Below are 12,628 nucleotides of genomic sequence, written 5' to 3' on the forward strand. Positions count from 1 at the left end.
GGCTAAATTGTTGCTGTGCAATTAGCAGGTTGAGGTTTAGCACTATTCAAATCCTATCTGGCAGACACAGATTCTGTTGACAAGGTTGCTGTTGGTTTGGTTTGGAAGGTTTAAAACTTATTCTGCAAAGCTATTAGGGGAAAAAAAATAAAAAATCAAATAATAATAAAATCTAAACTCTCCCATGGTAAAGACATTCTGACTGTATAAATAAAGCACAAACCCTGTTGCTTTAAACTAAGTGTGGGGTTGTTTTAGAAGCTTTCCTGAAATTAGATGCTTCTGCCCAAACCTGGACAACTTGGCCTGGACCTCAGGCTGCTTCAGGGTGGTGAACAACAGATTTCACTGTCAAACTGTATCTCCTGCCATTTCTTCCCTCATTGCTTTCCCGGGAATACAGAAAGCTTTTCCAAAAGGCATGGATTTGACTGCACCTGAGACTGGTTCTGAACATTCAGCCAAACAAGGCTGAGTAGTTTGGGTGGAAGTTGATGCATTTACAAAATATGCTTTAGATTTGAGGCCCCCTAAGTGCTTATAAAATATTAATGTGAATTCCCTTAAAGGTGCCTGGTGACATTAGTAGTTATTCTGCATTAGGAATAGTGTGGCCAGCAGGAGCAGGGAAGTCATTGTGCCCCTGTACTCTGCTTTGGTTAGGCTGCACCTTGAGTACTGTGTCCAGTTCTGGGCCCCTCAGTTTAAGAAGGACATCGAAACACTTGAACGTGTCCAGAGAAGGGCAACAAGGCTGGTGAGAGGCCTTGAACACAAGCCCTATGAGGAGAGGCTGAGGGAGCTGGGATTGTTTAGCCTGGAGAAGAGGAGGCTCAGGGGTGACCTCATTGCCCTCTACAACTACCTGAGGGGTGGTTATAGCCAGGAAGGGGTTGGTCTCTTCTCCCAGGCAACCAGCACCAGAACAAGGGGACATAGTCTCAAGCTGCGCCAGGGGAGGTTTAGACTCGAGGTGAGGAGGAAATTCTTCACTGAGCGAGCCATTCGTCATTGGAACGGGTTGCCCAGGGAGGTGGTTGAGTCACCATCCCTGGAGGCGTTCAAGAGGAGATTGGACGTGGCACTTGGTGCCATGGTCTAGTCATGGGGTCTGTGTTGATAGGTTGGACTCGATGATCCTCGAGGTCCTTTCCAACCTAAGTTATACTGTGATACTGTGATACTGTGTGATTCATTTATCTAGTCAGACAAGAAAATACAAAGTTCATTCATTCAAAACCAAAGTGCAGCTGTCCTCTCCAGGACTCTCTGCTGCAAACACATTCCCTGACCCTACAAAATAATCACTGGGGTTTTGCTGTTGATTTCAAAAGAGGTCAACTTTCACTCAAGTCATTTGATACTGAAAACTTTCTCCCTCTTAACTGCAAGCCTTGCATTATGCTTGGCACACCCATTCAGCACAAAACTGCAGTTCCTTACATTTGAAGGGAAGCAGCTGAAGTCTTCATAATATTCAAGCTTCTACTGCTTTCAGCTGATTCAGGTCAAACCTGCACAAAGCTAATATGGACATTCCCACCTGGATTTAAGTTTGTTTTAGATTAACTTACAGTGGCTACTAATAAATAAAGCTTCAACAATGCAGATTTAAGTCCAGCTAAGCATGCTCCACTGAGTTTGATTTTTATAGTATGCATTGAAACAGCTTTCAAGCTCCAGTGGTGTAACTATGAAACAGCTAAATCTTAGACTATTGCATCTCTGTGAGGGCTTCCAAACCCCCCCCCCCCCTTGATATAAGAAAGATTTGGCAATCAGCAGAAAGTTATGGTTTTCTAAAAAGCTATCTAACAAGAATCAGTCTACATTTTTATCTCACAAGTATTAATATAGTTATTTGGAAAAGGCATATAAAAAACTTCTTGCTTTGACAGCAGGATATGAAATGTTACCCCTGGGTTCCTCCACACTGCTGTTCTAAAACTAGATTGCTGTTCCACCTGATTTGTTTTGCCAAGGAAAAAGCCAGGCACTCATCCATCTGAATGTCAGGAATGAGCAGTTGTTTCCACAAGCACTAATATCAGAAATCCAAAGCATGCCAGTCAGTGATTTCAGAGACACAGCTGAGGACAGAAAGCTGAAAATGAAGCAGGCAAGCAGCATCACAGGAAAAAAAAAACAAACAACCATCAAACAAGTTGTAACAGTGAAAAATCTCCTCCCGTGCACACATTGCAGGTTGGTGTTCTCATCACAGACACAATCTACCAAAAAGTGCATTAAAAAAACAAAGGGAAAAAAAAAAGAAGAAAATATAAAAGAAAAATAAAGGTTAGTATAAAATTCACCTTTGGTAGAGACAAAAGCAGTTTTGCCAGCGTATCTGAAAACCTCTTCGTATTATATCCTTTCCTATCACTTGGCCTTTGAACCACACATTGAGCAAACTAGCAAGGGATCACCTATTTAAATCAAGCTGAAGTTGGAGTGGCCACAAGGCACTCTCCACTGAGGAAAAAGCTCTTTAATCTCCCTTTGAAATACTCATTAAGATTCGTCTGAAACTGCTAGGAATGGAAACAAAAACAGTCAAGTGGTTTAGAGCAGCTTCATACGTGAAGGTGACCCATGCTTTCAAAGGAAGAGAACTGCAAATGAAACACAGCCATATTAAAAACTCCAACCCAACCCAAACTACACTCACCCCTGTTTTACCCCAGCCCCCCTAAACTCTGGGCCTGAGCTCCCTCATTTGCCCCAGTCACCACACCTGGTGCCAAGCCTCAGCCCCACCACATCATGGCCCCAGTTCTGCCAGCCCAGGCTGGGCAGTGGGCTGCTGCTCTTGCCAGGCTCACCAGGCTCTGCATCCCAGTGACATCCTGTGGCTTGGGCAGCAACAGGCACTGCCCAGCTTCTCACTGGGAAACTGCAGTTGAGTGCTGGCTGCCCCCAGAGTCTGAACCCCCTCAGACCCAGTCCTCTGCTCAGCTCACTACAATAAAGCTACTGAACAGAAGCATCTGTGTGAGTTCAGCATAAAACTCTGCAGTTCCTTACATTTGAAGGGAAGTAGCTGAAGCCTTCAAGCTGGTTTTGTACAGGGAGGATGCTAAAAATTGCTGCACACATTCAGTTGGTCTATCCTGTTCCAAGCCAGGCCTGCACTGGTCGGTTTGGTCGCAAATCGTAAGCACATCTCATTGAAACCTTCAACACAGGAAGTGCTTGATCCATTCAGGTATGGCACAAGTCAGGGCAAAGTACCTTTTGCTTCTGGCTTAGCACAGCTTGCAAGACACTCTTGCACAACACCCAAGCCTCGAAAAGAAGGTACTTCAGGTTTTACACAGCATGCAAAGCTACAGCACACTACAGTATTTAATGCACACCGAGAGGACAAGTTCCTACAGAACACTCACACAGGGTTGTGGTTTGGTTTGTGCCATGGGATAGGTAATGGCTATTTCGTAGAAATAGATCCAACTGGCTCCATTGGAGCAGCAGTATAAATATTCAAAATAGAAGTAATAATAGGCCCTGATGTGAAACTTCTTTTTTTTTGCCTTTTTTGTTTTTCCTTTTTTTCCTTTTTTTTGGTGGATTTTTTACCTTTTTTTTTGGTTGTTGTTTTGTTTTTAAATAATTCTTCCCCAAATCTGTCCCTTCTGTCAGCAAGGAAACACCCTGCTTAGGAGCAACTGCATCCTGCTACGAGAGCCGAGCTGCTGTGGTCAAGGGGTGGATTTTAAGTGACGTGTGCCAGATTGCTGCTTCACCTTGTTTTGATTTCAGGAAGTGTTTTAGGCATTTTAGTGGTTATTATTATTAATCTCATTAACAACAGCAAAAAAAAAAAACAAACAAAAAACCAAAATCAAAGAGAAATGGCAAAAAAAACCCCCAACCCATAAAACCAACTAACCCAACCAAACAAGCAACACAACAGGAAGGTACATTGGGCATCCTAAACACAAGAGAACATCCAGCAGGCAATAGTTACGAGGAGGTTACTCGGACAACAGGCTGCACAGCTCAACAAGTAGCAACACAATTGTTTTCCAGAGTGACAAATGATGATGGCAGGCATGGCATTGACTCCCTCCACTGCCTGTTCCTGGAGCCTTCCTTCTTCTTGCCAGGGATCCACGAGCACCCTTTGATCGCTGGGGATGGCGGGAGGTGGCTTGTTCTGCTGGAGTTCCTCGGCACGCGTGCCAGCGCCTTCCGCCCCACTTAAGTGTCACAAAGAGAAGATCAGGTGCTGAGTTGAATGGAAACCACAGGGTGGAAATAGTTGGATTTGCAACGTTCAGTTGAAAAAAACCCATCACTTCCAATAGTGCAAATGAAATAACAATTGGCTTGCTGACTGTGAATGGGGCTCTCTGATTTTTGTTTTCTTTTCAGCTGGAGATTTGGTTTGGGGTTTGTGGTGGTTTTTTCCTGCTATAGTTTAGGGTTTGATGATTTGGGTTTGGTTTGTTGTTGTGTTTTTTTTTTCTTTCTTTCTTTTCATTCTTTTATATAGGGTTTGCTGTGCCTTTACTACCAATTTTGCCACTGTTTGTACCACAGACAAAAACATTCACCTAGCTGGTAGTATCCTAATACATTTCATAGTAGAACATATACAAGAAAGAGGGAAAAACATACCAAAAATGAATCAGAAGTGACCAGTGCTTAAAGTAATTACAAGAGCCAGCACTGGCAAGAATCCACAGTATCAATACATACAAATGAAGCTGTGATGGGGTGTTCTGATGGGGTGGAATCTGCCTGCATATTAATACAGAATTATACAAAATCTAGCAGGGCTATTTGGAACCATGAATAGCTAAACTTTCACAATAACTTAAGGTTTGTAAGTTAAGTCTGCATTGAAGGTATTCCACATTTTAAAAAGTGCCATCTCTCTTTGTGTGTCTTCCTCCTCCCTTCCAAAGGAGGGGCGACGAACCCACAGGATCTGTCGATCAGAGAAGTCCAACTGCTGAAGAAGACAAATATCTGGCAAGGTCCAGTGTATTCTTTAAAGAATGGCAAATTATGACTTCAGTAACTATGTCTGTGCAAAATATGTCTCTTTCCTTTTAAAGAAACCAGTGTCTGTAACTCGTTTAGAAAAGTTCTGCCACACGCTTACATCCTTCTCAGAACAAATAAGACAAACTATTGAATCCCCCCAGAAGAAGAATTTCCATGAAGCAGAGAAAGTTCTGAGCTTTCATTTCCACGTGCAGACCATTAAAACAAACAAACAAACAAAAGCCCATCAGGACACACCTCCTTGGTAGCCCCTCCCGGGCCGGCAATCAAACTATTGCTTGGAAATACCATAAACACCCTAAGGATAAAACTCCAACATTAGTAGTAAAGTGGTGGCAGTGTTTACCCTTGGAATCCATGTTTGCCTTGCATTCCTCATCACACCTGTACAAGATTCATCACTTCTGGTGAAAAGTCATCATCTGCTGCCTTGATAATCTTCTTTTAATACATAGTAAACCCTTCACGTGCCAAGTACCTTGAACTGTATTCCCATATTACACTGCCCTGTGATGTCTGGATCATTACAGGAGACCCAGTGCTCAGAAGGAGAAGCTGTAAGGAAACAAAACCACAATGATCTCTAGAAATTAAAACCAAAATATCCTAAAATAAACCCCAAAAAACTTAAAAACCAAAAAACCAAGGAAAAAAGCCACACACACACCCCCCCCAACCAACCAAAAATTATTCTCCTTGAAAATCAGCCCCTGTATGATGTACCCTCTTCTGCATTGTAGCAATAGTCTTAAAGTCATAAATTAGTTTAGTCTTCCATCAAATAACTTAAAAAGGAATTGTAGCAGTCCAGTTTTGCCTGGCTCAATGCCAGTTAGCAGCCAGTTCATCTAGAGTCACAGGATCAGAGGATGGTAGGGGTTGGAAAGGACCTCCAGAGATCATCGAGTCCAACCGCCCTGCCAGAGCAGGACAGGAGTCCCAGTCACACTGTTCAAAAGCTGAGCTTAGGATATCACAAGAATGCTGAAAAGGACACAAAATAGTCTTCACATCGATGCAGGAGTTTTCCAGGTTGTGGTGGGGGGAGGTCAGGGAGAGGGCAGACCTAGATGGGGCCAGAGGTCCTATGAACAGTGAGCAGGAGATACATCACGACTCGGAGATGCACCACGCTCTGGAGAGGCCAGCCGTGGTTTGTATTGCACAGGTTAAGATGGAAGTTCCTCCCGACAGTCTGCCACCTGCATTAGTGATCTCTGCACATGGGCAAGTTCACAAAAGTGAAAACATTGAACTCTGTCATGATGGAGAAACACAGGAAGATGCCGTAAAGGGAAAGGCACACACCCCCTAGCTTCTTATCCAGTTTCCATTTGTTCATGTGGACGCCAAAAACCTACACAACAAACACAGAGTAAGCCACCACAGCAGCAACATTCCAAACACAGGGGAAAACCACCTTCTCAGATACAGGAGCAGTATATCTCCTGAAAAGGAGATTTTCCCCTTACTGATCATTGTCCCCTGGAGGCAAGCACAATGCAAGTACTGCAACAAGTGAACTGGAGACCACATCAGAATTACATCAGTGTAGCCACACTCACTGCAATCACCTGGAGTCCTGGCCCAAGAGCCTTAAGTTTCTGCAGTGAATTTCTTATTGGTAAGAGCAATCCCATTTCATTAAATCAGAAACATTTTCAAAGACCAGATGCCTTTTTCCCCACTCAAAATACTTCATGCACCCCTCTGCATCTCTATCTTGACCCACACAGTCTAAGGCTGCACTTGACTTTGCTTACTGCCTCCCACACAAATTTCTTGCAGGGTGAAAGCCCTCAAGATTTGGAGTATGTTACCTAAATCCTCTTCTCTCTATGGTTCCTAGTCTGCTGTGCTGGACTTGGGCAGGCCAGGGAACATGAGGCACTGATTTCAACAGAAATAGTGTCAGATGCAAGCACAGTTTGTTCTGCTCTGTGTTGGATTTCAGAAGGCTCCTAAAAGAGGGCCAAAGCAAACTGTGCAGCATTTTGTCTACCTACTCAGGAGGAGAAGGGATCTCACCATACATCAAAGGATCTGCCTCAACTCTAGCATGAAAAATAACTGATCATTACTAACAGATCTCTCAGGCTTCTCCCATGAAAAACAAACACCTATGAGAGCCACCCTGTGACAGTGATGGCTTCTGCAAAGCACCAGAGTGAGGCCTTTGGAAATCTACAATAGTAATGACCATTGCTATCCCTTAACAGCAGACTTGGCAAGCACTAGTACAGCTGGAGGCAAGAAATGAAAAAGGTGAAGAAAACTTGTATAAAAATGACTTCTGGCAAGGAAGGACAACAGACTATATACATACTGTGACAAAAACAGAAGCCAGCAGGAGACCGACGGAATAGATAAGCCCTCTGCTGTTTAACCGAATCTGGAAGAGAAGGAAGTTCAGAAAACCATGTCACAACTTCAAGCAACAACATTTCTCTCTGTTGGTAATTCAGCAATCCTGGCCTGCAAGTTGTAAATGCGAAGTCACAGATTAACAGATTGCATCACATTGGAAGGGATCCTCAAAGATCATCTTGTCTGACCCCCCTGCAGGCAGCAGGGACACCTCCAACTCCATCAGGCTTGATGGGGTCTCAACCACATCCCTGGGCAACCTCTTCCAGTATTTCACCACTCTCATTGTCAAGAACTTCCTCCTGATGTCCAACCTAAATCTCCCCTGCTCCAGTTTCAAACCATTGCCCCTTGTCCTATCACTCCAAGCCCTTCTAAACAGTCCTTCCCCAGCCTTCCTGTAAGTCCACTTCAGATATTGAAATGTCTCTACAAGGTCTGCCTGGAGCCTTCTCTTCTCCAGGCTGAACAGCCCCAATTTTTTCAGCCTGTTTTCATAGGAGAGGTGCCCAGTCCTCTGTTCAGCATGCAGAGAACTGCAGGGTTTGGATTGCTGCAGAGTGTGAGGGCCAATTTTGTGACAGTCTGCATAACTGAAGGTGAAAAATGTTAATGTAAACTACAGGTTGCCCATGGCAGGCAGAAGGAAGTGTATTTTTGCAGCTATGTCTCTAAGACCACTGCAGCTTCTAGCATCAGTGCCACAAGAGCTTGGGAAGAAACACAGTGCCAGGTTCTGACCCAGAAGTTTTCCTTTGATACCCCACAGCATACTTCCTGTTACACTGAGGAGCCACAACAAACTAATCAGGGGGCTCTGTGCACATATTATTCCTGGAGAGACAGACTGCTTCATTCAGCACATTCAGGAGGATACTTGATAGGGTGCTTGGTTGCATGGTTTAGTTGACTAGGTGGTGTTGGATGATAGATTGGACTCGATGATCTTGAAGGTCTTTTCCAACATGGTCTATTCTATTCTATTCTATTCTATTCTATTCTATTCTATTCTATTCTATTCTATTCTATTCTATTCTATTCTATCCTATTCACAATCTATTAAAAAAGACTTCAGAACCTTAGGGCAAATGCTAAAGGGATCAGGGGCTCAAGTCGTGTTCTCTACTATCCCTCTAACGTCAGCAATGGATGAGGACACACTGAGGAAGGGCCAACAGATCAATTCATGGCTCAGGGGCTGGTGCCATCGACAGGGCTTTGGGTTCCACAATCATGGATTGGTTTTCAAGGCACCTGAGCTGAAAACAACTCATGGGACACACTTGTCCCAGAGTGGGATAAGAATCCTGGGGCAGGAATTGGCAGGGCTCATTGATAGGGCTTTAAACTAGATTTGAAGGGGGAAGGGGTTAATAGTCTCCTGCTGGCTGGTGACAAACAGAGGGGCAGCTCACCAGCAGTAGAGAGAAGGAGAGCTGGTAAGGGCTCTCAACTTGCTACCCTGAGGCAAGCCACGAATGATCCATCAGGACATTCTGTGGAAACCGAGGGGATTTGGCACAAGAGGAGGACAGGGCCAGCCCAGCTGAAGTGCTTCTATGCGAATGCGCGCAGCTTGGGCAACAAACAGGATGAGTTAAGGGCCACTGTGCTGCTGGGATGCCACGACATAGTGGCTGTTACTGAAACTTGGTGGGATGAATCCCATGACTGGGATGTAGGCATAGATGGGTATAAACTCTTTAGGAAGGATAGGCAGGGAAGGAGAGGAGGAGGTGTTGCCCTCTATGTCAATAGCCAGTTGGAATCAGTGGAGCTCCAACTGGGGAGGGATGATAAGCTAGTTGAGAGTGTATGGGTCAAAATTAAAGGCAGGACAGGGGAAGAAGATATTACTGTGGGGGTCTCCTACAGGCCACCTGACCAGCAGATCCAAGCAGATGAGGCCCTCCATAGGCAAATAGAAGCAGCTTCCAGGTCACAAGCCCTGGTCCTCATGGGTGATTTCAACCACCCGGACATCTGCTGGAGGGACAACACAGCAAGGCACCAGCAATCCAGGATGTTCCTGGACTGCATAGATGACAACTTCCTCCTCCAAATGGTGGAGGAACCAACAAGAAATGGTGCTATGCTGGACCTTGTTCTCACCAACAGGGAAGGGCTGGTAAGCAATGTGAGGCTCATAGACGGCCTTGGCTGCAGTGACCATGAAGCAGTTGAATTTAACATCCTCAGGGTAATCAGGAGGAAGTATACCAAGCTCACGACCCTAGACTTTAGGCATGCAGATTTTGATCGCTTCAGGGATCTGCTAGCCAAAGTGTCGTGGGACAAAGCCCTGGAGGGAAGAGGGACCCAGGACAGCTGGTCAGTATTCAAGGACCACCTCCTCTGTGTCCAGGAGCTCTGTGTACCAACAAAGAGAAAAGCAGGTAAGAATGCTAGGAGGCCTGCCTGGATGGGCAAGGAGCTACTGGACACACTATTACTTAAAAGGAAACTCTACAGGAAGTGGAGGGAAGGACAGGTAGAACAGGGGGAATACAAGGAAGCTGCCCGAGCAGCAAGAGTCCTGGTTAGGAAAGCCAAAGCAGAGTTTGAGTTGAATCTAGCCAGGGAGATTAAAGGGAATACTAAGAACTTTTACAGGTATATTAATGGGAAGAAGAAGACTAGGGAAGGTGTGGGCCCCCTCAGAAAGGAAAATGGTGACATGGTCACATGTGATGAGGAAAAGGCTGAGGTACTTAATAACTTCTTTACCTCAGTCTTCACTGCAAGGGCCTCTAGCCACACTCCTGATGTTATGGAAGTCAAAGCCAGGGACGGGGAGGAAGAACTGCCCATTGTAAGTGCAGATCAGGTTCGTGATCATCTGAAGAACCTGAAAGTGTTCAAGTCCATGGGACCCGACGGGATACACCCACGGGTACTGAGAGAACTGGCAGATGAAGTTGCTAAACCCCTCTCTATTATATTTCAAAAGTCCTGGCAGTCTGGTGAAGTCCCCACAGACTGGAAAAGGGGAAACATTGCCCCCATCTTCAAAAAGGGCAAGAAGGAGGAACCAGGGAACTACAGGCCAGTCAGTCTCACCTCTGTGCCTGGAAAGATCATGGAACAGATCCTCCTGGAGTCACTACTCGCTCAAAAGAATAGTGAAGAGGTGATTGGGAACAGTCAGCATGGCTTTGCCAAGGGCAAATCCTGCCTGACCAACCTGGTGGCCTTCTATGAGCAGGTGACAAAATTAATAGACGAGGGGCGAGCAACTGATGTCGTTTACCTGGACCTGAGCAAAGCCTTCGACACTGTCCCACACCACATCCTGGTCTCCAAACTGGTGACACATGGGTTTGATTGGTGGACCACTAGATGGATAAGGAACTGGCTTGATGGCCGCACCCAAAGAGTGGCTGTCAATGGCTCCATGTCCCAGTGGAGGCCAGTGACAAGTGGAGTCCCTCAGGGATCAGTCCTGGGACCTGTCTTATTCAACATCTTTGTGGGGGACATGGACAGTGGCATTGAGTGCACCCTCAGCAAGTTTGCTGATGACACCAAGCTGTGTGGTGCAGCAGACACGCTGGAGGGAAGGGAGGCCATCCAGAGGGACCTTGACAGGCTGGAGAGGTGGGCACAGGCCAACCTCATGAAGTTCAATAAGAGCAAGTGCAGGGTCCTGCATCTGGGTCGAGGCAATCCCAGGCACAAGTACAGGCTGGGCAGTGACTGGCTGGAGGGTAGCCCTGAGGAGAGAGACTTGGGGGTGCTGGTGGACAAAAAGCTCAACATGAGCTCTCAGTGTGCACTTGCAGCCCGCAAAGCCAATCAGATCCTGGGCTGCATCAGGAGAAGTGTGGCTAGCAGGTCGAGGGAGGTGATCCTCCCCCTCTACTCAGCCCTGGTGAGACCCCACCTGGAGTACTGTGTCCAGTTCTGGAGCCCCTATTACAAGAGGGATGTGGAGGTGCTGGAACGTGTCCAGAGAAGGGCCACGAGGATGATCAGAGGGCTGGAGCACCTCTCCTATGAGGACAGACTGAGGGAGTTGGGGCTGTTCAGTCTGCAGAAGAGAAGGCTCCGAGGAGACCTAATTGTGGCCTTCCAGTATTTGAAGGGGGCCTACAGGAAGGCTGGGGAAGGACTTCTCAGGATATCAGGTAGTGATAGGACTAGGGGGAATGGAATGAAGCTGGAGGTGGGGAGATTCAGGCTAGATGTGAGGAGGAGGTTCTTCACCATGAGAGTGGTGAGACCCTGGAATGGGTTGTCCAGGGAGGTGGTCGAGGCCCCGTCCCTGGGGGTGTTTAAGAGCAGGCTGGATGAGGCTCTGTCCAGCCTGATCTAGTGTGGGGTGTCCCTGCCCATGGCAGGGGGGTTGGAACTAGATGATCCTTGTGGTCCCTTCCAACCCTGAATGAAACTATGAAACTATGAAACTATGAAACTATACTATCCTATTCATTCCCAGGCATCTACTCCTCTTCTCCTGCTTCCACCAATGTGAATGGTCCATACCTGAGAGCTATCACAGAATCATAGAATCAAGCAGGTTGGAAAAGACCTCAGAGATCATCAAGTTCAACCTATTACCTAATACCTTAACACCTCAGGACAAGTAAACCGTGGCTTCAAGTGCCACATCCAATCCCTTTTTGAACGCCTCCAGGGATGGGGACCCCACCACCTCCCTGGGCAGCACATTCCAATGGCCAATCTCTCTCTCTATGAAGAACTTTCTCCTCACATCCAGCCTAAATTCCCCCTGGTGCAGCTTGAGACTGTGTCCTCTTGTTCTGGTGCTGGTTGCCTGGGAGAAGAGACCAACCCCCACCTGTCTACAACCTCCCTTCAGATAGTTATAGACAGCAATAAGGTCTCCCCTGAGCCTCCTCTTCTCTAACCTGGACTTCCATTTTGGTTGATCTAAAATGAAAACACAAACTCTAAACTAAGGGTCTGGAACTAAAATACAAGCTTAAAACCACCTTCCCTGCTACCCCAAAATGAGCAGCAGCTGGCTAGGAAAGGCAGCTACAACTTTACAGTAAATTCCTGTCTGGACTTTGGTCAGGAATTCTGCCTGAGCAGTGCCAACATCTGTAAAAACTGTCAGCACCAAAATACATCGATCGGGAAGGAGTTTACAGGAAAAGGAAGCAAATGAAGCAGCTGGGATAATTTTAGCATGGAAAATGTCTGAATTCATCCTAAAGTACAGTCACTGCTTCTCAGTTACATCATTAGCCTCTACAAAACCAGCAGACATTTGGAAAGA

General features: G+C 46.1%; 1 protein-coding gene across 2 annotated transcripts in view; it reads right to left on the reverse strand.

The window, feature by feature from the left end:
- Positions 1–1,174: 1,174 nt before the first annotated feature.
- SLC24A3 (solute carrier family 24 member 3) overlaps positions 1,175–12,628 on the reverse strand; it is a 412,136-nt gene continuing 400,682 nt past the window's right edge. For both annotated transcript variants that reach the window (XM_068143236.1, XM_068143235.1), the window contains exons 16-17: positions 7,343–7,408; positions 1,175–6,373 (exon numbers count right to left, since the gene is read on the reverse strand). In XM_068143236.1, the coding sequence (XP_067999337.1) occupies positions 6,224–6,373; positions 7,343–7,408 (216 nt within the window). In that variant the 3' untranslated portion in view covers positions 1,175–6,223. The remainder of the gene's footprint in view (positions 6,374–7,342; positions 7,409–12,628) is intronic.

The sequence above is a fragment of the Melanerpes formicivorus genome, unplaced genomic scaffold, assembly GCF_026170545.1.
Source record: "Melanerpes formicivorus ecotype bairdi unplaced genomic scaffold, bMelFor1.0.p_v2 SCAF_9, whole genome shotgun sequence".
NCBI classification, from domain to species: domain Eukaryota; kingdom Metazoa; phylum Chordata; class Aves; order Piciformes; family Picidae; genus Melanerpes; species Melanerpes formicivorus.